At 43.1% G+C, this 25017-nt stretch overlaps 1 protein-coding gene across 5 annotated transcripts in view; it reads right to left on the bottom strand.

Moving 5' to 3' along the window:
• Positions 1 to 277: 277 nt before the first annotated feature.
• DIP2B (DIP2 acetate--CoA ligase B (putative)) overlaps positions 278 to 25017 on the bottom strand; it is a 236316-nt gene continuing 211576 nt past the window's right edge. For 4 of the 5 annotated variants that reach the window (XM_027106260.1, XM_027106264.1, XM_027106262.1 and 1 more), the window contains 13 exons: positions 21557 to 21680; positions 19835 to 19956; positions 18519 to 18630; positions 16093 to 16202; positions 15468 to 15598; positions 13700 to 13868; positions 12715 to 12885; positions 11666 to 11727; positions 10753 to 10810; positions 9907 to 9981; positions 7976 to 8153; positions 5973 to 6096; positions 2530 to 4359 (listed from right to left, as the gene is read on the bottom strand). In XM_027106260.1, the coding sequence (XP_026962061.1) occupies positions 4107 to 4359; positions 5973 to 6096; positions 7976 to 8153; positions 9907 to 9981; positions 10753 to 10810; positions 11666 to 11727; positions 12715 to 12885; positions 13700 to 13868; positions 15468 to 15598; positions 16093 to 16202; positions 18519 to 18630; positions 19835 to 19956; positions 21557 to 21680 (1689 nt within the window). In that variant the 3' untranslated portion in view covers positions 2530 to 4106. Of the gene's footprint in view, positions 4360 to 5972; positions 6097 to 7975; positions 8154 to 9906; positions 9982 to 10752; positions 10811 to 11665; positions 11728 to 12714; positions 12886 to 13699; positions 13869 to 15467; positions 15599 to 16092; positions 16203 to 18518; positions 18631 to 19834; positions 19957 to 21556; positions 21681 to 25017 lie in introns of all 5 variants that reach the window. The other variant, XM_027106261.1, reaches the window with a different exon arrangement.

The raw sequence follows: 25017 nt of genomic DNA, 5'->3' as shown, positions 1-25017 counted from the left end.
ATGATCAATAGTTAAAAACTACCAAATGCTACAGGGGTAGGAGGAAAACTAAGTTATAATTGGTCTGGACAAAAGGCTTATTAGTTTTCAAAATGACTCTCTATTGTTCCTCAATCTGGCCTCCTTTTATAGAACTGATTTGCTATAACTTCGGATCTCTGTGTTCATTTTCCTTAGACCTCTCCAGGTATCTTTGGGTCTTACCATCTGAAGTTAAATTTAAAATTTATTAATTCCAATTTATCAATTCTCCCGATGTGTGAAGCATTAAACATAATCAGGCATCAATATTTATTAACACAAGACAAAGGAAACACATTCAATGAGTTAATAGAACACTGTCCAGCCAGATGTTAAATTTAAAAATGTATATCTAGTCTAATTTCAAATAAATAAAAAAAAACTTTATACATAATTACACAGTACTATAGTTTGAATCTGACACTGGTAAATATCTTGACAAAAAATAAACAAAACAGCATTTAGGACTAAAAAATTATTCTTATATCTTTACACTCTCTTCCTCTGGACAAATAACATGGCCCATCTACATAGACCTAAACCAGAAATGTTGAATGAATGATAAAGAAAAGGCCTATTTTGTATTTGGAGTACTGCAGCTTGCTCCAAATACTCTTGTTTTTACACGAAAGCAGACAACAAAAACAACTCTAAGGCATAGATCATGTTGTAGTTTGAGGGTGAGGTGATAACTCCTCATTGCTTCAGTCTAAAGATTCCTGGATATTCAAGGAAAGTAATTTATTTGGCCAAGATATTGAGCACCATGCCTGGGGCACAGACCTTAACAAAAAAGCCTAAGGCCTCGGGCCCTTTGTTGATTCAACAAAAGCATTAAGCAAGCATTGCCCAGGGACTAAAGTTAAGGAGACACTCCTATGACCAATAGACAGGCAATGGTCCCTAAACAGCCTGAGGCAGCACAACTTCAGGAGGACCTGGTACGGGGAAAGCAGGGGCCCTTTATGAGGCAGGAAGGAAATAAAGAGTGTAGATTCACTGATGCCCATTAGCATGCTGGTCATTCCCAAGGTCTCACTGATGCAGGAGATGGCATTTGTTCTGAGGAAGCCCCTTCCTGATCTACCTTGTTACTTCTGCTGAGAGGCAGAAAGAGTTTCAAAAACTTTCAGATGAATAGGTTTCTCTTATCTGAAATGAGGGCTTGCTATTCTTTAGTCCCCCCGCCCCCACCCCCACTCCCCACAGGCATAAAAACCCAGACACAATATGTTCCCAAGTTTTGGCCAGGCTGTTTCTATTAATAATGGCCTTTGGGGCCTCTCTTAAGAGTCAGTTCTACCACAGAGGTTCTACTTAGTGTGGAAAGACTAAGAGCGTTGTGTCACCAAGAGAAAGTTTTCTTACCAAGTCTGCAACAGACTAGGCATCAGATCTGTAGATGATCCCACAAACACCTCTAAACTAATGACTGACTCTCTTCCCCTTCCAGAGGATACTTTACCAGAGTTACTGGTGAAGTTCCCGAAAGACACATCTTAGCATCTTAGTTTTCTTTCCTCCACCAGCTTATTCTGGCTTTGGGGGATAGGCAAAAGATAAATAAAGCAGCCACAAGGCAGAAAGCAAAAAAAATAACAATAAATCAGAGGCCTGAGGAACTTCAAAACTAGATAATCAGCCCCTAAATAACTGGGAGTTGGCCATACCATGAGATTAATGGAATATTTTATTTGAAGGAATGAGTATAATCTGCACAGTCCAGTATGGTAGCCAACAGCCATGTGTGGCTACTGAAAACTTGAAATATGGCTAGTCCGAATTGAGATGTGCTTAATACACACTGGATTTCAAAGACATAATATGAAAAAAAGAAAGTAAAATATCTCAATAATTTTTTATATTGATCCCATGTTGAAGTGATAGTATTTTTCATATATTGTGCTAAATAATATATTAAAATCAATTTCACCTGTTTCTTTTTACTTTTTAAAATGTGGTTACTAGAAATTTTAAAATGACAGATGTGGCTCACAGTATATTTCTAGCAGACACCCTAACTTGTGTAATGAGAATTATGAAAGCAACCCATAGGATAGACTCTGCCTTATACCTTTTTCTTAGAACTTGTGGATTACGGAGATAGAAGATCCTCAGGGTCCCTTGCTTTGATTAGTGAATCATTAAAAACTGTCTTAAGAAAATTACTTTCCAAATAAGCAGGCTGTTTTCTCTGCTAGTCACTGGATTTCTTACCCCAATGCAAGTGCTTTTTTCCTGTACATCCTAGAACCTCTCCCATCATGTGTAAGTTAACGTCATCCAAAATGTTGAAAAAGAGATCTGGAACTGGAAAATGTCTTGAGGTCTTCCCTCTGCAGAGAACGAGTTGGGAGGAAAAGAGGGTTATGTAAAAGGGAGGCAATAAAGTGGCTTTGAGTCATGAGACTGTGTAAGGGCAGCCCCCCAGGAGTGCTGCCGTGGCGAAGGGTCTGGTCTTTGCATTATAAACCTTATTTTCAGGGTAATTACAAGTCTAAAAAATTGTTTAAAAACATATTTAGTTTACATGATGTTACAGTGGGGTAAATAATGTGTATTATTAAAATAGTCTAAATAAATATTTACACAATAGACCAGAGTGGGTCAAAGAGAACCATTCTGATTTAACAAGTTAACTCTGTTCACTTTGAGTTTTTTTTTTTTAATTTTAAAAAATATTTCTGTAAGAAAAAAATAATAAAATTCAACTATATTCAAATATGTGAAGTATCAGACCAAAGAAAGGAAACCGAGCCAGAGGCCAAACTCAGTCCCAGGCTCTGTCCGCTTGGCCTGGGCACCACAGTTATTTCAAAAGAGTTTCTTGCATACATCAGACTTCCCCTATTTCAGCATAAGCCTGGCTACTTTGGCAACCCAAATCGGTCAGTTCTGAGACATGCAGTTACGAGGCCTTATGCCTTCGCGTGACTATCGATCCCACTGCCTTCCCAGCCTATTGCTCTTGTTCTTAAAATCCCCGCCCTCGTGAACTGGAAGAACAGAGGATGCTCTTCAGTCCTCAGAAAAGAAAAGCTAGATGTATAACTGCTGACACAGTATACAATGGGCCTGGAAAAGAGGAAATTCTAAATTCTTATGCAGTCATTCTAAACGTGAAAGACGGTTTCAACACTGGGGGCTGGAGTGAGTTATTCCGGTTCCTTAGAACTGGGTGGGATCTAATGAATCTTAGCTTTTCCTAACATGTTGATTTTTCAGCTGAGATTATTCAGTTTGTAGAAACAGGCTGAATTCTTAAAAGCTTAAGCTGATTCTGGGAATGCAAGCTTAAAAAACAAACATAGGCAGCTTCAGTTTATAAAATACACCAGCCAACAGAGACACAGTACAATGTGCAGCAAAACCTGCAAACAATTTGCACTTTTTAGTCACCTATTCAATTACACTGCATCCAGAGAATACTGAGATTCTCTCAAAGTAGAAATGTTTCTACTTTAGTTGTTACAACTATACAAGCCAATTCTTCAATTTTTAGCTGAATTATGTGTATTCTTATTTACATGTTTAAAACACTGGTCAAAATGTTTTACCATCAAGAATTTTCTATATATAAAGTAATTCTCATATTCAGTGGGTTATCTGATTTGCTATGGGTCAACTGAAAGTAAGCCAAGTAGTTCTGTGTTAACAAAACCCGCAGAAGGTCTAACTATGGTAAAATGGCAAAATACAGTACAGAGCGGGGAACTGTGTAACTCAGACTACCCCATCACATGAATTCATTAAACTCCCTTACAAAATTCTAAAACAGCATTAGATAAAAATACAACTATATACAACAGATGAAAAAAATGCAACATGGATGTAATTGCTTTAGTAACGTGCTGCTCACACTACGTCAAAGCTCATGACCAACAGACTGTTAATTTTTTTTTCATTTGCTACCACAGAATTCCCCTTTCCTGTGTGTCACGTGATTGCAGAATCCCACAGGATGAGATGAAGGATATAATGTAGCCATCTCAGCTTATTTCACACCATATGAAAGCTTCCTCCTAGTCACGGGTCTTTGGTCCTGTGGTTTTGCAGGATGGCCCCTGCAGTCCCCACAAGGCTGGTTACATGTTATACGCCACATAGATGGGGTCCAGCTGGTCAGCGAGGAAGCTGTCACGGAGGTGCATCCTCTGCTTCTCTCCTCTGGAGTTGATGGGGATAACGCCTGGGTCCACCACAACTACGACGCCCACGATGAGGTAATGCTCCTCCAGGACGACATTTGTCACTAAAGGAACCAGATCTAGGGCCTCCTGTTCAGAGCCACACAGTTCCACAACCACCACGAGCAAGTTGGTCCACGTGAACACGGCACTGAAATTTCAATGACATTCAGTTAACATGTCATCTCTTACAGTGTCTGCCCAAGACTTATCCCCATTTTCCCTGAGAACTGCCTTCTCGCTTGGATCCAACCAGAAGGCTCTCAGCCACGTCTTTAATACATGACCTTGCCCCTGTGATCACAGCTGATTAGCTGAGCCATTTAAAATCTCTTGGGAGTTTGGAAGTGGGAATGAAAATTGTTAGCTGGTCACCTGAACTGAGGACACGTGGACTGAACGTTCTGGGGTAGCAGGTGTGCAGAGAAGTACAGAGAATGGCTCTTCAGGGAGGAGAGAAAGAATGAAGTGGATGCCCACATGGCTCTAGAAAGTGAGAAGACGGTGGTTCCTGATGGCCTTCCCATTCCTTGTTTCTACCTTTCTTGAGATCCAGAGCTGGTCAGAGACTTCTAGGAACCTCTGAGATAACCAGGTATTCTGTCCATGAACTCTCTTTTGCTTAAGTTGTTTTGAAGAGAATTCTTGATATTTGCAACATAAGAGCTTTGACTAAGATTATTATCTATATTATAATACCAAACGGGAAGGGAGTTGGCCTGGCCTCATCTGAACTCAGTGCCCCATACACGCTCTCTCCTGTTGTGCTATAAGGTAGAAAGTTGCCTTACATTCAGTGGGGTTTGCTGGGTTAGAAGGTATGACCTGACTTGTGTTTTGCAGTGTTGAACTGCTTTGAAAAACAGATTCAGTCCTTAAGAAAAATGTACACAATATCTGGTAGCATCAAAAGTCAAATGGTTAAAATTAGGGGGTAACCATGGCGCCCATTCTCTGCGTTGTTCTTACACCTCATGGGCATTGTTCAGGTCTGTTCAGAGGAGAGACTCTGACAAAAGCAAGACAAAGAAGCATCTGGAAAGCATGAACAAACCATTAAAAGAACTGTGGCTACTTTGCATGAAAAAAAAAAAAAAAACCTGAGAAGGACACACTGACTTAAACATGTATAAAAAGAAACTGGATGGATTCTGTACTGTTAAGAATCCACGATGAAAGCAAATAGGTAAAAACTACAGAGTTCTAATTTTAAGAAATTTTTAGTCAACGTTGAGGTCGGATGATCCTTTGTCAGGGGTAATGTAGGGGGAATTCCCGCACTAAGAGGGAACCTGGACCAGATAATCATAACAGTCCTTTTCATCTGCTTACCATTTGATAGCTTACAAAGCACATTCTCACTGGATCCTCCTGATAATCAGGAAGGAGCAGAGGAGGCATTTTCAGATGAGGAAAGCAGCCTCTTTCCTTGGGAACGCTGGCAGCGCTGGGCCTTCTAGCTGGGTCTTTTGACCTGAAAGTCATGGTTCTTCCCACCACCCTCTACCAACTTTCTAGAGGCGGATGATCAGTTAGGTCCCTTCCAACGGTAAGCGCCTACCATTAAAAAGGACCCAGCCCCACCACGAGTCCACGGAGCCTGTCTTAGCAGACGGCACACTGCCAGACAAGGATCAGTCCATTTATTTTCTGGCTCCCCTGGAGTTCCACAGCCGTAGGTGGTCTGCTACAGACGGCTGACTACAGAGCAACTTTAACTGGTACCGCAGCTGCGGGGGAACCTATGCTGTGCAGGGGATTTACCATTCGGCCATGCTCCTGTGGATCCGAGACACCGAGGTCTCGATGTCGATGGGGTGGTACCGCAGGCCTCGCAGTTCCAGTGTCTCGTCCAGAGCTCCCACCACGTACAAGGCATCGTGACGCTCTGATGGGGAGAGAAAGAGGAACCTGGTTCATCAGACGCACTGAGTGTACTACATCGTTGGAGTTAAGAGCACAGGGTCCAGACTGCCTGCCACGTCACCTGGCGCCACCACTCACCAGCTCCGTAACGTGGAGAATTAACTTAAATCTCTGAGTCCTGCTTCCCCTCTGTGAGACAGGGGTAATAATAAATGGCTGCTGTGAGGATTCAATTCACTTAAGGGAGTTAATATGATGCCTGGTACACTGTAAGTGCTGAAAACATTAGCTATCGTCATTATTATTATTACCACGTGCCAGGACTTGTGCCTAGTGCTGCGGAGACAAAGATGATATAACATGATTCCTGCTCTGAAGATACTTACTGTCTAGTGGGGGAAACACACACACAACAGATGTCCTATGGATGGACATCAGGTGGGATGAGGTCAGCCCAGCGACCCGAGTGTGCACTAGGGCCCCCCCTCCCCGAGCTCAGCTCAAGGGTTCAGAAAGGGAAAAGCTGAAGCCATGCTGAGCTTTTAAGGATAAATAGGAATTAGCCAGATGATGGCTGGGGAGGGGAGGAGGGGAGAGGATTTGAGATGGAAAAGAAGTGAACATATGTCATTGTTCCTAGACATCTTCAAGGACTCCACAGAGACTCTAGTCCTGGTTATTAATAGGCTTGTAATCCAGCAGGACGTTGCAGAAATCTTTTTTTAAAGATTTTATGCACACACTGCATACACAAGGCTACATGGTTTATGTCTATATAGATACTGAAAAGAAGAAGAGAGATGATTTAGCTAGGTCTACAGAATGTTGTATTTTCAGGAAAAGGAAGATTTCTGAAAAATTTAGCAAAACAAACTGCTAGGAGCTGTTGGAGAGAGAAGGATGAGGAAGGCCAGCAGAGTCCCATCATACAAGAGCTGAAGACTGTAGTAACAAAAACAACGGAAAGAGTAGCTAATGACTCTCGAGTGTTTTCTGGGTGCCAGTCACTGTCCCAGGCACCTGAAGGCATTATGTCATTTAATCTCACATCATTTCCACAAGGCAGGAAACGTTATCACTCCCATTTTCCAGGTAGGAAACTGAGAGGTTGAGTGAGTGCTCAAGGTCATACAGCAAATGACAGAGGTAGGCTTCCAAACCAAGGCACCTGGCTAGGCATGCTTCCCTCACCACCAGTATGTTATTCTACTTCCCTGTGAAATATGGAGACACTCTGGAGCTGGTCAGTGGGGAACACATGCAAGGGGCGAAGGAGAAGTGACTTGGCTCAGTTCCAGCTGCTCAAGTCCAGTGAGTGATCTGTGTCAGTTCTGGGTGTGGATGATACAATTGGTGCTGGGTATTTTAAAATGGCCATTCATGCCGTCAGGAAGGTTGAAGTCACGGCTTCACTGTGGCTGCCCAGTGGGCAGAGGATGGCTGGGGGCTGCTTACACGAGAGCCCTGCCAAGCAGGCTCGTGTCCAACGTGAGCCGCTGAAGGGACAGAGGGCTTCGGCAGGCTGGCTCCTCTGCACTGCCTCCCGCTTGCAAGGCTTAGGAGCAAGGGACTAAAGGTGGAATACCTGTCCCAGGAGCTTGCTGAGGGCCGAGTCCTGCCAGAGGCATCTACCCATCACCAGGCACATCTCTATGACTGCCTGGCCGAGCCAACCCACAGGTCAGGGATGCTGACACGGGGCCCCAGTGCTTATTCCCTGGGTCCTCTTTGAGGGCAAAGTCTTACTTCAAATGAATACAAGTTCGTGTATGGGTTCAAGAGTCGGAGAAGGGAATAATTCAACACACACACTCCACATCCAAAGGCAGGCTGCGGAAGGCCAGCCCGTGCTAGGGGCTGCAAAGCGCAGCAGGACGGGGGTGAGGAACTGCTGAAGATACCTCCGGTGGCTGCTGTGAGCTCGGTCCGGCGGACAAAACCCAGGTATCCTGTTCGAGCCCACAGGGTCTGAGCAGGATCCCCAAAGCTGAGGCGGGTGTTGAAATGGTCAGCTTGAAGAGTCTCACTGTCATAGATGGTGTAATAGCCACTGGCTGTATGGGGACTGTTCACCCAAATCTACAACAAGAAAAAGCACTGGTCACATTTCGCCAGAATCAATTCAGTTCTCTGGGACAGATGATTTTGGCTTAATTTAATTAATTTTGGCTGCACTGGGTCTTAGTTGTGGGATCTTTTAGTGGCGGCATACGGACTCTTAGTTGGGATGGGATCTTAGTTACAGCATGTGGGATCCCTGACGAGGGATCGAACCTGGGCCCCCTGCATAGGGAGCACGGAGTCTTACCCACTGGACCACCAGGGAAGTCCCTATTTTGGTTTTTTAACCTCATTTTTATAGTAACAACACAGCTGCAACAATAAAGGCAGCTGTCAGTTATCAAGTGTTTACCATGTGCTAAACAGTATTATATGCCTTACCTCCATCAATCCTGACATATATGACATGACAATACAGTTTGTACTACTGTTATTCCCATTTTACAGATGAAAAAAAAAAGGAGTTAAGTAACTTGCCTAAGATGCAGAAACAAGGAAACCTACACCCAAGCCTGGGTGGCCACAGAGGCCGTGCTCTTAACCTTGAGGCTACATTGCCTCCCTGGCTCATTTCTTTCTTTCTTTCTTGTTTTAAAAAATAAATTTATTTATTTATTTATCCTTGGCTGCGTTGGGTCTTCGTTGCCACGCACGGGCTTTCTCTAGTTGCAGCGAGCAGGTGCTACTCTTCGTTGCGGTGCACGGGCTTCTCATTGCTGTGGCTTTTCTTGTTGAGGAGCATGGGCTCTAGGTGCACGTGCTTCAGTAGTTGTGGCACGTGGGCTCAGCAGTTGTGGCTCACGGGCTCTAGAGCACAGGCTCAGTAGTTGTGGCATATGGGCGTAGTTGCTCCGCGGCATGTGGGATCTTCCCGGACCAGGGCTTGAACCCATGTTCCCTACATTGGCAGGCAGATTCTTAACCACTGAGCCACCAGGGAAGCCCTCCCTGGCTCATTTCTCAGCCTCTTTCAGAGTCTCACAAATGCATCAAGGGATCATTTCTATGCTCTGAAACTAAGTTACGAAGACCGCGGGAAAATACTACAGGCTATTTGAATTTACAATGTAAACACAGCAATAGCCGACGATGGTAACAAAACTAGTATTCACTGTGTGACAGGCACTGTTCCAAATATATGACAGATACAGGTATTAATGCATTTAACTGTCACACAATCCTACTAGGTGGGTGCCATTATTACTTATGGTTGAGGAAACTGAGGACAGAGACGTTAAGTAACTTGCCCAATCACAAGAAGCTGGTAACTGGCAGAGCCCGGGTCATCTGCCTCGTGCACCCACAACATTGCTCCCAGTGAGCTATGAGATGAGATATCAGTGTCTCTCAGGGATTTGGGGGAAGAAAAATTAAGTCTTAAATATTTTTATACTAATACAAAAATGGATACATTTTGGAATAAAATATAAAATTTGTATAAATTTTAAAAATTTAAAATTTGTGGCTCCTTTTAGTTCCACTCCTTAATAGGTGGGAACAGGTGGGATTTGCCCATTTTCCTTTTCAGTTAAGGGTATGTCAGTGGACCAATCTGGGACTAGTTCTAGTTTCGGTGCCTAAATCTTCACTCCATCTTGGTCTCAATTTCCCCTCTGTCCATGTCAGTTTTGAGCCTCACAGAGAAAGATGAAAACTTTCAAAAATTCACCATGAGGGAAAAGCTATATCCACAGTTTCCTGACTTCTAAAATATGAACCCTAAAGTCTTTCACTGCTGACTCTTCAGAGTAAAGGGGAATATTATACATACCTCTCCCAGGTGAGAGTCTCCAACAGGGCCTTTGGTCTCTGGATTAACAATAACTACTTTCACTCCAGGTAAAATCTAAGAATCAAAGAGAAAACACAAAGACGGGGTTCAATTAAATCTAATGACCTCTAGGAAATGCAGTTCCCCACCCCCATCTCTTTAGTGAGGTGAGGGAGTGTACAAAGGCAGGAGTGGAGACGGTGCTCACGGGATCGTGCTCAGTGGAGACAGAGGTATAACAAGATTCAACCTCAAAAATAAACCGGGGGGCTTCCCTGGTGGCGCAGTGGTTGAGTCCGCCTGCCGATGCAGGGGACACAGGTTCGTGCCCCGGTCTGGGAAGATTCCACATGCCGCGGAGCGGCTGGGCCCGTGAGCCACGGCCGCCGGGCCTGGGCGTCCGGAGCCTGTGCTCCGCAACAGGAGAGGCCACAACAGTGAGAGGTCCGCGTACCGCAAAAAAAAATAAAAAATAAATAAAAAATAAACCGGGGGAACTTCCCTGGTGGCGCAGTGGTTAAGAATCCACCTGCCAATGTAGGGGACACGGGTTTGAGCCCTGGTCCGGGAAGATCCCATGTGCCATGCCTCAGGGCAACTAAGCCCATGCACCACAACTACTGAGCCTGCACTCTAGAGCCCATGCCAGAATTACTGAAGCCCACACAATGGAATGAAGAGTAGCCCCCGCTCGCCACAACTAGAAAAAGCCTGCGTGCAGCAACGAAAACCCAACACAGCCAAACAAACAAACAAACAAACAAACAAAAAAACACCCCACAGAAAACAAAAACTAACTACTTCTACACACAGACCACCTTCCCAACGGTTAACAGAACAAATTACCTTTCCAGACTCTGAGAGGAGCAAACTCTGGGGGGCACCCCGTTCCACAAGACGAACCCTGCAGAAAAACAATATTTACAACATAAGAGCCTTAAAAAAAAAAAAATGACTGCACCGCATCTACCACAGCTATTTACACTGCCTCTAATCTATCTCTCCTCACATCAGAGCAGAGTTTCTCAAACTCAGCATTACTGACACTTTGAGTCAGATATTTTGTTATAATTCTTTGTGAGACACTATCCTGTGCACTGTAGGATGTTTAGCAACATCCCAGGCCTCTACCCACTAGATGTCAGTAGCATCCCCTTGTTGTGACAATACATATGTCTCCAGACACTGTCAAATGTCCTTTGGAGGACAAACTCTCCCCAGGCTGAAAATCACAGCACCAGAGATGCTCTGCCTGTGCAGCCTGGGTCACTGCCACAGGCCACACTGTGAACACAGCCCAAGTCAGTGGGACTCAGGAAAAGGTCCCAGAGCCCTCCGCCAGGAGCTCCCCTTGGCGTATAGCTACGATTCACCTGTGAGCTGCTGAGGAGGAAGGCTTTTATTCCTGGGGCTCAGATAAAGTGTTGTTTCAAAAACCCTACTCTGCCTCATTTATTCTGTCTGTCTCAGTTATTTTTAAACTTCCAGAGCAAAGAGTCTATCCATTTTAGTGTAATTTATGTCAAATGTTACATTTTAATATTAAAGAACAGTGCAGCAACTGTGAGAATTAAAGCTTTCTTCTTATAAATGAAAACCTTATTAGGTATTAATAATGAAAATGAATTTCTTCCCTTCTCCCATCCCCCCAGAAGACACCAACAGAAGGAAGGAGTGGGGAGAGCTGACTTTCTCGAGGCTCAGAACTTTTCATGCTTAGGAACGCTAACAGAAAGTAAGCATAACCAATCTACTGTACCTGTCATGTCTTAATGATTTCAGATCTACATACACAGTAGTTGGATCAGGCCCTGAGGTTCCCTAAAGAAAAATAAATGTATTGTTTATTTAAAATTAACTGAATGGTATTTCCATATTTTACATTTTCAAATCAAGAAATAGATAATTTAGTCACATACATGAAAAATCCAAACTCTATTTTGAACGACGAGGCAGGGCTATAACGAAAGAGACTCCTGGCCCCGCTTTCTTCTCATCTTTCTTTCCTTTCCTCCCCCAGGGGAGTAGAGTAGGCTGGGGGCCGAAGCAGCACTGAAAGGTTACCAGGCTGAGGAGGGTCCTCACCCCTGGACTCAAGGCAGGGATGAGACAGACCAGCATGCATGGGACTCTCAAAACCAGCACTGGCCCAAGCTGGCAGCAAGGGGCCCACAACAGGCTCCAAAGTTCAAGCGTCATGATGCTGCTCCAAAGTCATCCGACCACAGACACAGAGGACCTGAAAGTATCCACCCATTTACACCACCTTCTGTGACTCTCACTCTTGTCCATGTCTGTATTTGCCTTACGAGCTTCCAAGCTACATAAAATCAGACTCAGTTCTTTTCTGTTATTTCAGCCTCTTTTCTGTTATTTACCCACCAAGATAACATGGCAAAATCGCCATCTGGCTGCAGAAAAGAATGCAGGCTTATTTGTACTTCTTTTGCAAAAAAAAAAAAAAGGCGTAAAAGATGGAGGAGACAGAAAACAAAGGGTAACATATAAATAAAATTCAAATAGGACTCAGAAATCTTCTCGACTCATCGTCTTGGGCCATAAAACCACTACTTAGAGTAAACGTTTACATTAGAGCTCAACTGCCGGGCACAGCTCCAAGTGCTTGGCACCTAGAAACTCAGTGGTTCTACAGAACGACCCTGTGAAGGACGATGCTACCATGTTCATTCTACAGATGGGCAAAATAAGGTACAGTGAAGTCCAAATAAAAAGCCCAGAGGCCTACAGCAGCTAAGCAGTAGCCTGGGCTCTGAGCCCCCCACACAAGCAAGATTTCATGACAGTCACCTGCAAACATATCGCTACATTGACTCTTGATCCAAAAGTGGTGCTGACAGCCCGAGGGGACAGACCGATGTCCTTGAAAAGCTTGGAGAAGGACTGCTGGAGAGTAATGCGGGGCCGCTCCTCAGCCACCACCACACACGTCCGGATGCAGGAGAGGTTGATTCCCCTGGTCTGTAAGACACCACGCACAGGAGCCGAGGTCAGCAGAATCACAGGAGTGCTGAACAAGCAGGGCCACTGCTCTATCTCTACGGTCAGGAAAAGCCAAGGAACTATGTTTTCTCACCTCAGACACCCAGAGAAAACATATGCCTTTTCAGAAAATGCCAAGGAATTCCACTAAAGTCATTATCCACAGGTCAATATGCTCATTCTCTATTTCTTTCCTCTTTCACCTAAAAATCTTAGGTTTTCAGCAATATATTTTTAATCCCTCTTTATTTCTATACCTTACATTTCTCTCTATTTCAAATGCAGAGATGGGACTGAGAGAAAAACAAATTTAGCAACATAGATATCTAACCTCTTATCTCTTTTTTTCATTCTTAAGGTCACATTTCTCTACTAAAGAAAATTCAGTGTTTTTTGACTCTCACATGCCAGTTAGACATATGATCGTGGGATACACTCATGAATGAGCGACCTTATCTCTGGGGCAGTCGCCAATCTCTGAGATTCTCAGGCTGCAAATTCTATTGGGAAAAATCCTCTTGGAGGTCACAGTTTCTGTTCATCCTTCACATAAAGTCATTTCTGTTCAGCCTCCTCACCAGTTTTACCTTCTTCTCCACAATGTAAGAATCAGATTAAACTCTGAAAGAGTGCATTAAATTAGAAACTGAAAGAGATAAACTTCCTGAGGTTTACAAACACCTGTTTGCCTAGAAAAAAAGCAGGCAGATGTGTCTGGCCAGCCCAAGGTGGGGTATCATCTCGCCTGGCCCATTTCCCTCAGGACTGTCTCCTGGTTACAGCTGCTTCTTACCTTCAGCACCTCCACTTGGTTTCCAAGCCCCTTGGTGCAGAGCTCCATCACTGAATAGGAGCAGAAAGTGTCTCTTATTTTGTACTGGTTGACCGTGGAGAGCCAGAGGAAAAGGTTGTTTTCCAACTCCATAGGAGGAATTAAGATGGACTGGTGACCTGAATAGACACTGCAATGAAAAAAGGCAAGAACTGACATTATCAATTCATCCTAGAACACCATCAATTCAGCAAATATTTACTGAGCATGAAGGACAGGGTTGGGTCATATTAGATATAAAGGTCTAAGAATCAGCCTTGTTCCTATGCAACTCACAAGATACAATAACTACAGAATAAAGCAGACTGTGGAAGGCGGTAACTGAGATGTGAATAAAGGCCATCACGATCACAGAATGACGAGCAAGTCATTCAAACTGGGAACACAAGGGGCGGCAGGTGTTTCACTGAGTCGGCAGCAGTTGAGCTCGGGCTTGAAGAATGAGTAGGAATTTGACAGTGGCTGGAAAAATGGGGAAGCTGGTGAGGGCATTCCAGGCAGAGGGAAGAGCATATGCAAAGGCACGGCAATATAAAATTACATGGTGTGTGTGAGGTTGTCAGAAATAGGATTCCAGAGTGAAATACTAAAGCATAGAATGCCTGGGGAGTTGTGAGAACTGAAGCCAGAAGGGTCAGGGCCAAACTGTGAAATCACTGATCTATTATTATATCAAGGAGTTTAGAATTTACCCAGCAGGCTGTCACTATAGCTTGAAGTTGGGGTAAAGCTAGTTACACGGAGCGGGTATTGGAGACACGAGTCACTGAAGGCTGAGAGACAGTTAGGAGAGGCTGCAATAATCCAGGTGAGAGAGGATGAGAGCCTGAACCCTGACAGTGCACCCAGGATAAAAAGGAAGGAATCCTGTATTGTAAAAAGGAAAGAGTCCTGTATTGTATGTACAATCTCCAGCCGTGAATCCTCAACTTCCTAAACCTTGAATGTAGACCAGAATAACTAGGAGCCCAGGAATCCTGTATTAAAAAAAAAAAATACTGGAATTGTGGTTTCCACCTCTGGAGATCTAGGTTAGTATGTCTAGGGAAGCCCCATTAATTTTTTTTTTCATAGACCCCTAGGTGATTCTTATGTAGAGATAGGTTTAAGAATAATGGAGCCAAAGGATCTGACATTTAATTGGAAGTATGACATAAAGATATAGAGTTGAAGATAAAGCCCAAGTTCCTAGTGTGGGCCCCTAACCTAGGTGGATGAGCCCATCCTAAGAAGAATGGGGACAAAGATGCCCATCAAGGAGGTGAAAATGCAGGCTGAGATGAGGTCCTCTGGGAGGAGAGTAGAAGGAGTTGGGATCTGCTATCCCACAAGGAACAATGTGGCCAATGTGCTACTTTCCAGCCACATGCTGTCACCCATCTCATTACATTCCTTCCTGCCAAGCCTAGGGGGTGCATTCTGGCTGACACAGTATGACATTTCACCCAAGTGTCATCCTTCTACTTGGCTCTGCTTCTAAAATGAGGATGACAGGATGGAGCACAGAAGAGGCAGTAAGATCACTGCCCTTTTGTCTGAGGCATAAAACTAATAGACGGAATACAAACAAACCAGACAAACGTCGAAGATACATTAGATGCACAAATTCTGGAAAGCATCAGCATTTTATTGAAACTCTACCAAATTAAGGGAGCAAACGGAAGGATGAGATGCTCACAGCCCCAAAGATATTCCCATGCATTCTGTTTCTTTGCTTTTCCATGCCTACCTGCAGAGACACCAGAGTGCAAAGCCAAGTCCACAGTAAGGGTCAAGGCAGATGGCGATCTGCCGAGAGGAATACAACTCGCACTGGAGCTTGATGGCTCTACAGAGAGCATTGACCGCAGAGTGGGACATCTGGAAGGTAAGGAACATGGAACAGGATGGAACTGGCATCCCACAGGCAGAAAAGCAGCTCTAATGAGAGTTTTGAGAAGCTTACATTCCCTCCAGCTCCTCAAAATGATGTATATTTTTCATTGCTTCAAAAAGCCTAATCGAAGTCTAACTGAAGGGTAAGTCTATCTGTTAACTTCTCAATACTGAGTTTTATGAAATACGAATCTATGACTTCGTACTGGCTTGAACTAACTCGTTAACGTTATCTGTTGGCTTCTATGCTAGGTTCAGAACACTTCATAACACAAATTCCTTGGGATAACTTATTCCGGAAGAGCCAATGCTTTTATTTAAATATAGCAGTGGCCCTTGATCCTCTGCCTGCTGGTCTCTGGTACGACCAGCTGGCCTCTCCATCTGAAGTCCCTGGGGCAGTGGTCATCTCTATTTTTTGCAGCCCTGGCACTTTACCAGCATCCAGTGAGAGAGTAAATATATCCCGACTACTCTACCTTCACTCCCGTAAGCATGCCAGTTGTGGAGACACTAAAATCAAGGTACGCCAGCATCTCAGGAGTGGGTGGTTTGTACAGCTGAGGTAACCTTTTCCTGGGTAGATCATCTGCAAGGAAAAGAAAAAACCTGATGTCAATCAGACATGTTGACAACAAGATCCTACTGTATAGCACAGGGAACTATATTCAATATCCTCCGGTAAACCATAATGGAAAAGAATGTGAAAAAGAATATATATATATGTATAACTGAGTCACTGCGCTGTACAGCAGAGATTAAACACAACATTGTAAATCAACTACACTTCAGTAACATTAAAAAAAAATCAGACACGTTGGAACTCGAAAATCATTGCTCTTCCACCGGTCTTCTGTGGCTTTGCTATGGCCACACTTAGCTTCTGGGATTTGCTAAAGCTGAGGCTTCTCGTATTTAACCAACCGGCTCACATATGTCACTCCTAGAGGAGGGTTGGGGTTGAGGGCACCAATAGACAATATAAGCAAGGAAACTACATCAGGCAGATGTATTTACTAGACGATTAGAGAGGGGTAATATACCATAGTAGCTGAAAACACAGGCTAAAGAAGCAGACTGCCAGTGTTCAAATCCCAGCTCTGCCATTTCTCAGTGATGTCATCTTGATGTTATTTAACCTCTTTGTGTCTGTTTCCTTATCTCTAAAGTGGTAATAATACCTGCCCTCCCAGAACTGTTAGGAAGTTAATTCATATAAAGCACTTTAAGACAACTCAAGAAGCTTTACTTGTTGTTATGCTGGTTTCAAGTTAAAGTTCATTATTTACAGTTTAGTACACGTCACAGTAACCATGGACTGCTTTAAAAGTTGGACAGTTTTTCTCCAAGGTAAAATGACTGATTTTAAGAATGATAATCTAGAACTGGGAATTATTTTCCTTTGCTCTTTTATGATAACCTCTCCCTTCCCTCCAAATTTGCTTTATAAGTATGTCATATCCAAAGATATCAAGGATGTCTCTGGCCCCAGCCATGCCTCCTCAATGGCTCCTTTGGCTTTCCAGATCAAGAAACGATTCTGACTCTGACTTTTCAATCTCTGTATCATTGGGCACTCATCTCTGGTCAAACCAAAGACTTTCTCTATCACCTTCAACCCACCTCTGTGTAGGGAAGGGCCACTCAAATACCTAAAGAAACCTTTCTGTTGTCTGTATCACAGACCACATTCCAGGTCTTCCTGAAACATGACTGAGTCCAGTAACCACAGCAGATCTATCTACATCATTTAACACCAACACAATCCACTTGTGTTACATATTACAAATGACTTTGTGTATATCCTTAAGTAACATATGTAAAAAAATATAGCTCAGCATCTGGACACAATAACCATAAATAGATGTCATCCCTGCATTTAAATCCACATAAATGTCCCTGAAGTGGACACTACGTGATACTTACTGAAAACTGGTAGGGAGGAGATAATGATTAAGGGGCTGGGAGGGGAGCCAAACTGACTGGGTTTGAATTTCAGTTCTGCTACTTACTTAACCTCCCTGTGCCTCAGTCTTCTTATCTGTAAAATGAGGCTAAAACTGGCACCTATCTAATAGGGTTGTAGAAGGAGGAAATTAGGTAACACATGTTACATGACTGCCACATGGTAAGGGCTCAATAAAAAGTTAGATGTTGTTATTACTGTGATTGTATGCTGGTGCTTTACATTATGTCATTTAATCTTCATGACCCCATGAAGTAGTTACGAGTAACAGAGGATGAGGATTTACACCTGTCTGCCCAACTCCAAAACCCACACTCTCCCCTCCACCACCATCTCCAGCTATCCCAAAGTCTTACCCCCTTCTTTAGTATGAACACCATCTAAAATTCATACACTTTATGGTTTTCAAAGTATTTTCATATTATGTTGCATTTGATATTCTCAATAAATATGTGAGTCGGGCCAGGGTAGGTAGTGTTTTAGGAAAGGGTCATCTCAGACAAGGTTATACAGAAAATAAGGACTGAAGCTTGAACCAGAACCATGTCTTCTGACTCCTAGTGCAATGCTGTTCCAACTCTATCACATCTGGAAGTCAAGGGTCAGATCCTCCCCATACTTTATGTAGCCCAACATGTCTACGGTCACATCTGGCATAAACACCTAACCACCGTTTGACGATGCCAAGAGTAACAGCAAGTCACGTTTTGTCGCCAGAGTTCTGGCACACTGTGATCTGCTTCTCTGGATCTGGATGTTGCAGTATCCAGTCCTTTGGTAACTCAAGCTGAGTGGATATTAAGTTTTGCCTCTGTCTTAGCAGGTGGAATGGGCTGCAACGGAAGAGCTGTGTAAACACCTTTGGTATGAGAACCTAGGAAATCTCGGGGAGTGAATGTTCTTGCCCCCTCAATGCCTCTGGAGAAATCTCCCTTTCACCTGTGTCAATGATAGTTGGCCAGGTTTTCACATCCACAGCTGCTGCTGCCTCTCGGGACCTCAGTAACCTCATTAGGGTCTGTGTGGTGAGAATGCAGGCTGCTTTGCTGACCTAGAAACAAATGGACAAAAATAAGCACCATGAGACTTAGCCCCGTGTAGCACCACAGGCTCTGGCTGCTGCTGAAAGCAACTCGCACATCATACTGGGACAGGGCAGTACCAGCTTTTCAAAGAATACACACAGGACAGTGGAGGTCAGTGTTCCCCTTACGTTTGTCCTGAAAAATGCGTAACACTGAATTAGAATGATGGACTTGTTCATAACACAAGTTACTGTTTACAACAGTGATTCTCAAATATTCCATGGTTATAACCTCAGTATGGATCCCCAGATCTCTTGATTTCATGAAGACCATAATAAAATAAAAACATGGACTTCGTAGTACTCAGGGAATGAGAGGTGTTGGGGGATCATCTCGGAAGGAGGTAGTGTTTGCAACAGTCCAGGGAATATGGTGAAACACACCGGACCTAGAACATACCCTGGACTTGAGGGACTCTGTGCACTCAGAGGAACGAGCTCTCCCACACACCCGCACATGGAAACGCATGGGGACCAACTTCCCTCACCCCGCAAACTGTGTCCGTGGAAGGAAACTCCCCTCCCTGCTGCTCCGGCCTACTTTGCAGAATATAACCAGGGCATTTTGCCAAACTGAACTTTGTAGTAAAATCATCTGTGGCAAATGCACCTTTTGTACTGCAGGCTCCAGTTGGGGATGGAGCAGCAGTTCTTAGAGAAACAAATGTGACATAAATTGGAACTTTGTAACTCTTTGCTTTAAAGTACATTAGGATATGATTAGAATAAGATTTATCTTACTTTCCTACTATAGTATACTTTAATACTATACCAAGCGAATTTATAAGACTAACCCCTCAAAAAGTGACCTGACATGGGGAGAATTCAGTTTGGCATTTAAAATTACCTTGGTTACTGTGCAGAAAAAATATTAGGACTTTTTTAAGAAGAGGGGAAAAAATAAGTTTCATGGAGAAATACTAATGACAGCTTCACTTCCTTAATGTTCATGATAAAAACACAATCCTGTATCTCACCAAAAACTGCTTTCCCCACATTCCTTCACTGGAAAATGCTGGTCACTTTGATCAGATAAAGGAAAAGGAGGTAGTTTGCAGGAGACAGATTCGACTTCCTGACTCAATTAGACTGGAAAATGAGTAAGGATGCTTAGCTGTCTGACTCTGGGTTTTATGAGATGAGGATAAGGCAAGTTATACCCGGCACTTACATCAACAATCATGCGGACGGTGGGCAATGTGGCTGTGAGGTTCTGAGCATGAGGAGGTCGGACGGTCACAGGTATGCACCCGGCATACAGGGAGCCGTAGAACGCAGCGATTAACTCGATGCCTGCAAGACAGAGCCACTTAGCTGCCTGGTTTGTCACCGAGAAAGCAAAAGCCAGAGCTTCCAAAACCTATTTATTTATTTATTCCAAAACCAGTTTATTAAATCATGTGCCAGATGGGTTCATTAGACCGTAATTTAACAGAGACATTATCGGAAGAAATTTTTTAAATTTAGAAGAAACAGAAGGTAAAGAAGGATGCATATAAAACAACTTAAAAAAATATATAGAGAAGCCAAGAATAAATAACGAGAAAGGAGCTCAGAAGTAAGCTCTTGAAAGATACCTGACGAAGGTATTTTGACATCATTACTTGATATTACCTAGAAAAAATAACTGCAAAAATTAGGGCTGCTCCACTTGGAAGATAAAAGAATGGGAAAAGGAGAGATGAGGAACACCTGAGCTTTCTTTCACTCTTTAGAAGGCCGCTATGTGAACAGCAATTGGACCCCCAAGATGTCACTCCCCCAGTGGGTGCAGGTTTTAGGGAGGCAAGGCATCACTTGATACGAAGCCTCTGCAATATCAGGACTCGAAGGGTGGCCTCCTTGGGAAGTGCTGTGGTCCATCACCATGATTAATTGGTAGATGGAAGACAATCTCCCAGGAACAAGGAGGAATTCCTTTACCAGATGACCTTCTAAGAAATCTTAGTATCAATGTAAATAAAAAAGCAAAGTGAGAATCACTGTAAAATGAGGTAAAAGGGATAAAAGACCACAGAAGGCTGGAGTTATGAGTTAGGTGGCCGAAGACTAAAGAAAGGGACAACTGAAATATTTCACCTAAAATTTTTAATATTTACACCAAACTCATCAAGTAATTCTGAGTCCCTCTTTTCTTTAAGTTTATTTTTGGCTGCACTGGGTCTTCGCTGCTGCGCGTGGGCTTTCTCTAGTTGTGGCAAGCAGGGGCTACTCTTCGTAGCGGTGCACGGGTTCTAGGCATGCGGGTTTCAGTAGTTGTGGCACTAGGGCTCAGTAGCTGTGGTGCATGGGCTTAGTTGCTCCACGGCATGTGGGATCTACCCGGACCAGGGATTGAACCCGTGTCCCTTGCGCTGGCAGGCGGATTCCCATCCACTGCACCACCAGGGAAGTCCCTGAGTCCCTCTTGATGTAAAGAGGTTGCTGAATTAGAGCGTGGAAGATGAATGCAGTAATAATCGAGGGACAGTAAGCACGAATTACGATGTGGAGAATGTGAAGTCAGAGTTCACATACAACATGCTTTTGAAGACTGGGTGAAAGAGTCCCGTTCCTGAGCACTCCTAGAAATAAGGGTCTCTTTTGAGTGTTTCCAAAAGTCAAGAAGTTGTCATTCACTCATTCAATATTTACCATAGTGCCAGGCACTGAGCTAGACAGTGCCTGGAAATACAAGAGTATTATACAAGACAGGAAATACAAGAGTAAATACAACAGACTCGGTCCTGGCAGAGCCCTCACACTGCACAACCCTGAGAGGAGAGGCCTGTTCCCGTGGCATGAGCCTGTGCGCACAGCCCACGTGGTCATGTATAGCAGCCCTGAGCTCCTGTCGTCTTAGAGTCTGTAGTCTAGCAATGGAGCTTGTCTAGTCTACCAATCCAGCACTTACCAGGTGGATAGAGTAATACAACGTTGTCTCCCGCATTGAGATGTCCCTTGTCACCAAGAACTGCTGCAATCCTCTCTGCTCGCTTATGAAGCTGAAGGCAGCTGGCCGTGCACACCGTAGTTCCCTGTTAATAGAAGAAAGTATAAGCAGGTTGACGCTCAGTAAGGAAAACAGTAACAAACAGAGCCAATCTGACATTATACGGAAGGCTGTGCCTTGCTAGATTATCTGCAGCAAGCTATCAAGTTCAGTGAAAATTCCCCAAGCACCAAAAGACGTGTGTGGTATTCCTTTTCTTTCTCAATGTTTGAAGGTACTTAGGGACTAACAACATTAACTTAAATCAAACGTATGTATTTACAGTCTCTCTTATTTAAGGTAGCTTTAAAAATACATAGCAATTTTGTATTTACAAGAAGAAATAAGAGAAGAGGGGAAAATAAAAGAAATGAAAGCAGGACGAGGGCATGAGTGAGGTCAGGGCGCTGGCTATGTGGTCAAGTACACTTGTGTAAAACACGAGTTTGGCTCTGAGTATTCTAACAGCAGAGATGTAAACAAAAACACGAACAGTGAATTAACAAAGGTTAGCAGATTAGAAGATGGCCAATTATTCCTGGTCCTGAGAATAATTTCTCCTGCGGGTCTTCATAAATATCCTTATTGTCCAATTCAAGTTTCACCGAGCTGGGCTTTTTGAACCCCTGTGCCTTTGTAAAATATAACACACGAGTGTGAAAGTGCGTAAGATATGAACGTGTAGCTTAATAAAAAATTATAGGGCTTCCCCGGTGGCACAGTGGTTGGGAGTCCACCTGCCGATACAGGGCACGCAGGTTCGTGCCCCGGTTCGGGAGGATCCCACGTGCCGCGGAGCGGCTGGGCCCGTGAGCCATGGCTGCTGAGCCTGCGCATCCGGAGCCTGTGCTCCGCAACGGGAGAGGCCACAGCAGTGAGAGGCCTGCGTACCGGTAAAAAAAAAAAAAAATATATATATATATATATATAAAAAACAAGCATCTGTGTAAGAACCAGCCTGATGTGAAAAAGACCACTGCTTAAAAGCACCCTCATGGGTGCCTTCTCCTTCCCTCCATAGGGGACCACTATCGTGACTTTTTAATGTTAGTGGCTAATTTCTTTTTCTTTATATTTTTACCACCTATGAAATACTTGATTTTCATAGTTGTACTGTACATATATTTTTTTGTGATTTGCTTCTTTCTCTCAACATTCTATGAAGCGTCATCTAACCTCTCATGCTTAGGTGTATAGTTCATTTGCTTTTGTTGCTGCACAGTATTTAACTGCATGAACATACCACAATTTATTCATCCATTCTACTGCTGATGGACAATTCATTCTAATACATATATCCTGGTACATAAATATATGAGTTTTGGTCAGGTATAGCCCTAGAAATGGAATTGCTGGGTCAATGGGTATGCCCACCTTCAACTTTACCAGATAAAACCAAACTGTTATTTGTCTATATCGTGCCAATACCACACTGTTTTAATTATTGTAACTTAACTTTAAAAAACTCATGATAAAAACAAGTTTACTGAGCTGTTTCTTTTAAAAATAACTTTTAAATTTCATTAATATAAAGTAGTACAAGTTCAATACAGGAAATTTGGAAAATATAGATTAGTAAATATGAGATGTAACCACTATTAACTTTTGCTGTATATTTACCTGGTTTTTAACAAATGAGTATGTATTATATATAAATTCACATGCAACATTAAAAAAAAAAAAGGTATCCAGAGGCTGTATAGTGCATTGGCTAAGAATGTGGGCTCTGAAGCTAGTTTGGGTTCAAATGAAGGAGCTAATTTCCTAGTCCTACCACTTAGGGCCCTGCGACCTTGGGCAAGTGATTTTATGTCTCTGTGCCTCCGTTCCCCTAACCTTAAAATGAACTATGAAATGGAAAGCACCCAGGACAGGGTCTTCAGTAAGTACTCAATTAATATTAAAGTTTTATATCCTACTTTTCCTACTTCCACATTATGACTATTTTCTGGGTCATCAACTATTCTATAACATTATTTTCAACGACTGCATAGTATTTCATGTTTATTTGCCATAATTTATTTAGTCAATTGTCTACTGTTGGACATTAAGGTTATAACACTAAAATGAATATTCCTTTGGCTAAAATCAGGGTTAAATTCATAAGGCCATTTCTTACAATGGCTCTCTTTCTGGTCCTTGGTACGGCAGTAAACTAAACTTCAGTAAGAAGCATTTTCTGGGCATAAGGGAACAATGTTGTATGGTTCCTAAGCTTTCTGGTGGCCTGGGCTAATCCAAGGTAAAATGTTAGAATATGCAGAAGAATAGATGGACTACATGTCCTTTAGTCATCCATATATATTATTTCTCTACCCAAGAAGCAAATTTCAACTTACTTTCACTAACAAATAGATCTGAAGTATGATTTGACAGGGCCATAAGTTTAACTGTAGCCAAGCTTGGGAGTGGAGTGGGGAACAAGCTGGATTGACATCTTCTTACTGAAATGGAAGGACCCTAATCAATCCATGGGCTTGAAGAGAAGCCCACTTCATGCAGAGGTGGAGCAACGAAGTCCCAAAGTTTTCTACCATAGAGCAATGGTTCTTAAGATTTTAACTGACTTTTCACTAAGATGCATAGCATATCCCTCTCAGGTTCTATCACTGCATAAATTCTCAAAGCTGTGTTTGTGTGTGTGGGGTGTGTGTGTGTGTGTGTGTGTGTGTGTGTGTGAGAGAGAGAGAGAGAGAGAGAGAGAGAGAGAGGGAGGGAGGGAGGGAGGGAGAGAGGGAGGGAGGGAGAGAGGGAGGGAGGGAGAGACTATCAGAATCCAGGGCCTGGGGCAGAAGGGGGCCATCTGGGTAAGTCCCCTAAGGGACTCAAATAGGCCCTCCAGTCTTCCCCCTGCTGGTGACAAATACTGTTCTATGCTGTGGTCACAGTACCAGCTTCGGACTCAACCATTAAAACAAACAAATCTCAACAGACTCCCATGGAATGCATAACTTAAAAAATACAATATTCTGGCGAACCATCCATTAGAAAGCAGTAGTTAAACATACTCTTGAATAATTTTCAATTTGCTTTTTATTTTAGCAATAAATAATTTAAGTATGTACTAGAAACAACTGGTTTTTAAAATGTTGATCTAAAGTCATTTTATTTCTGGTGGAAATCAAAGAATTAAAAGTCAAACTGGGTTAAAAATTACATTGACACAATGCATTCTGTCTATCTGTAGATTATGTAATTACATGGTTGTCCTATGGTTCCTATCAGAACTGAATAAAGACAACTTGATTGTGACAAAAAAGAGACAGTATTGAATAACACTCCAGGAGGTCTCATTTCAACCTTGAAATAACTGCACAATTTATCCTCATATATCAAAACAAGGAGAAAGCAACAACTCCTTCCTCTGAGTTGGCAATAGAACT

The sequence above is a fragment of the Aethalodelphis obliquidens genome, unplaced genomic scaffold (assembly GCF_003676395.1).
Source record: "Aethalodelphis obliquidens isolate GAN/ISIS:26980383/991018 unplaced genomic scaffold, ASM367639v1 scaffold8, whole genome shotgun sequence".
Lineage (NCBI taxonomy): Eukaryota > Metazoa > Chordata > Mammalia > Artiodactyla > Delphinidae > Aethalodelphis > Aethalodelphis obliquidens.
Note: the sequence above shows the minus strand (reverse complement) of the source record. Positions and strands in the feature narration are given on the sequence as shown.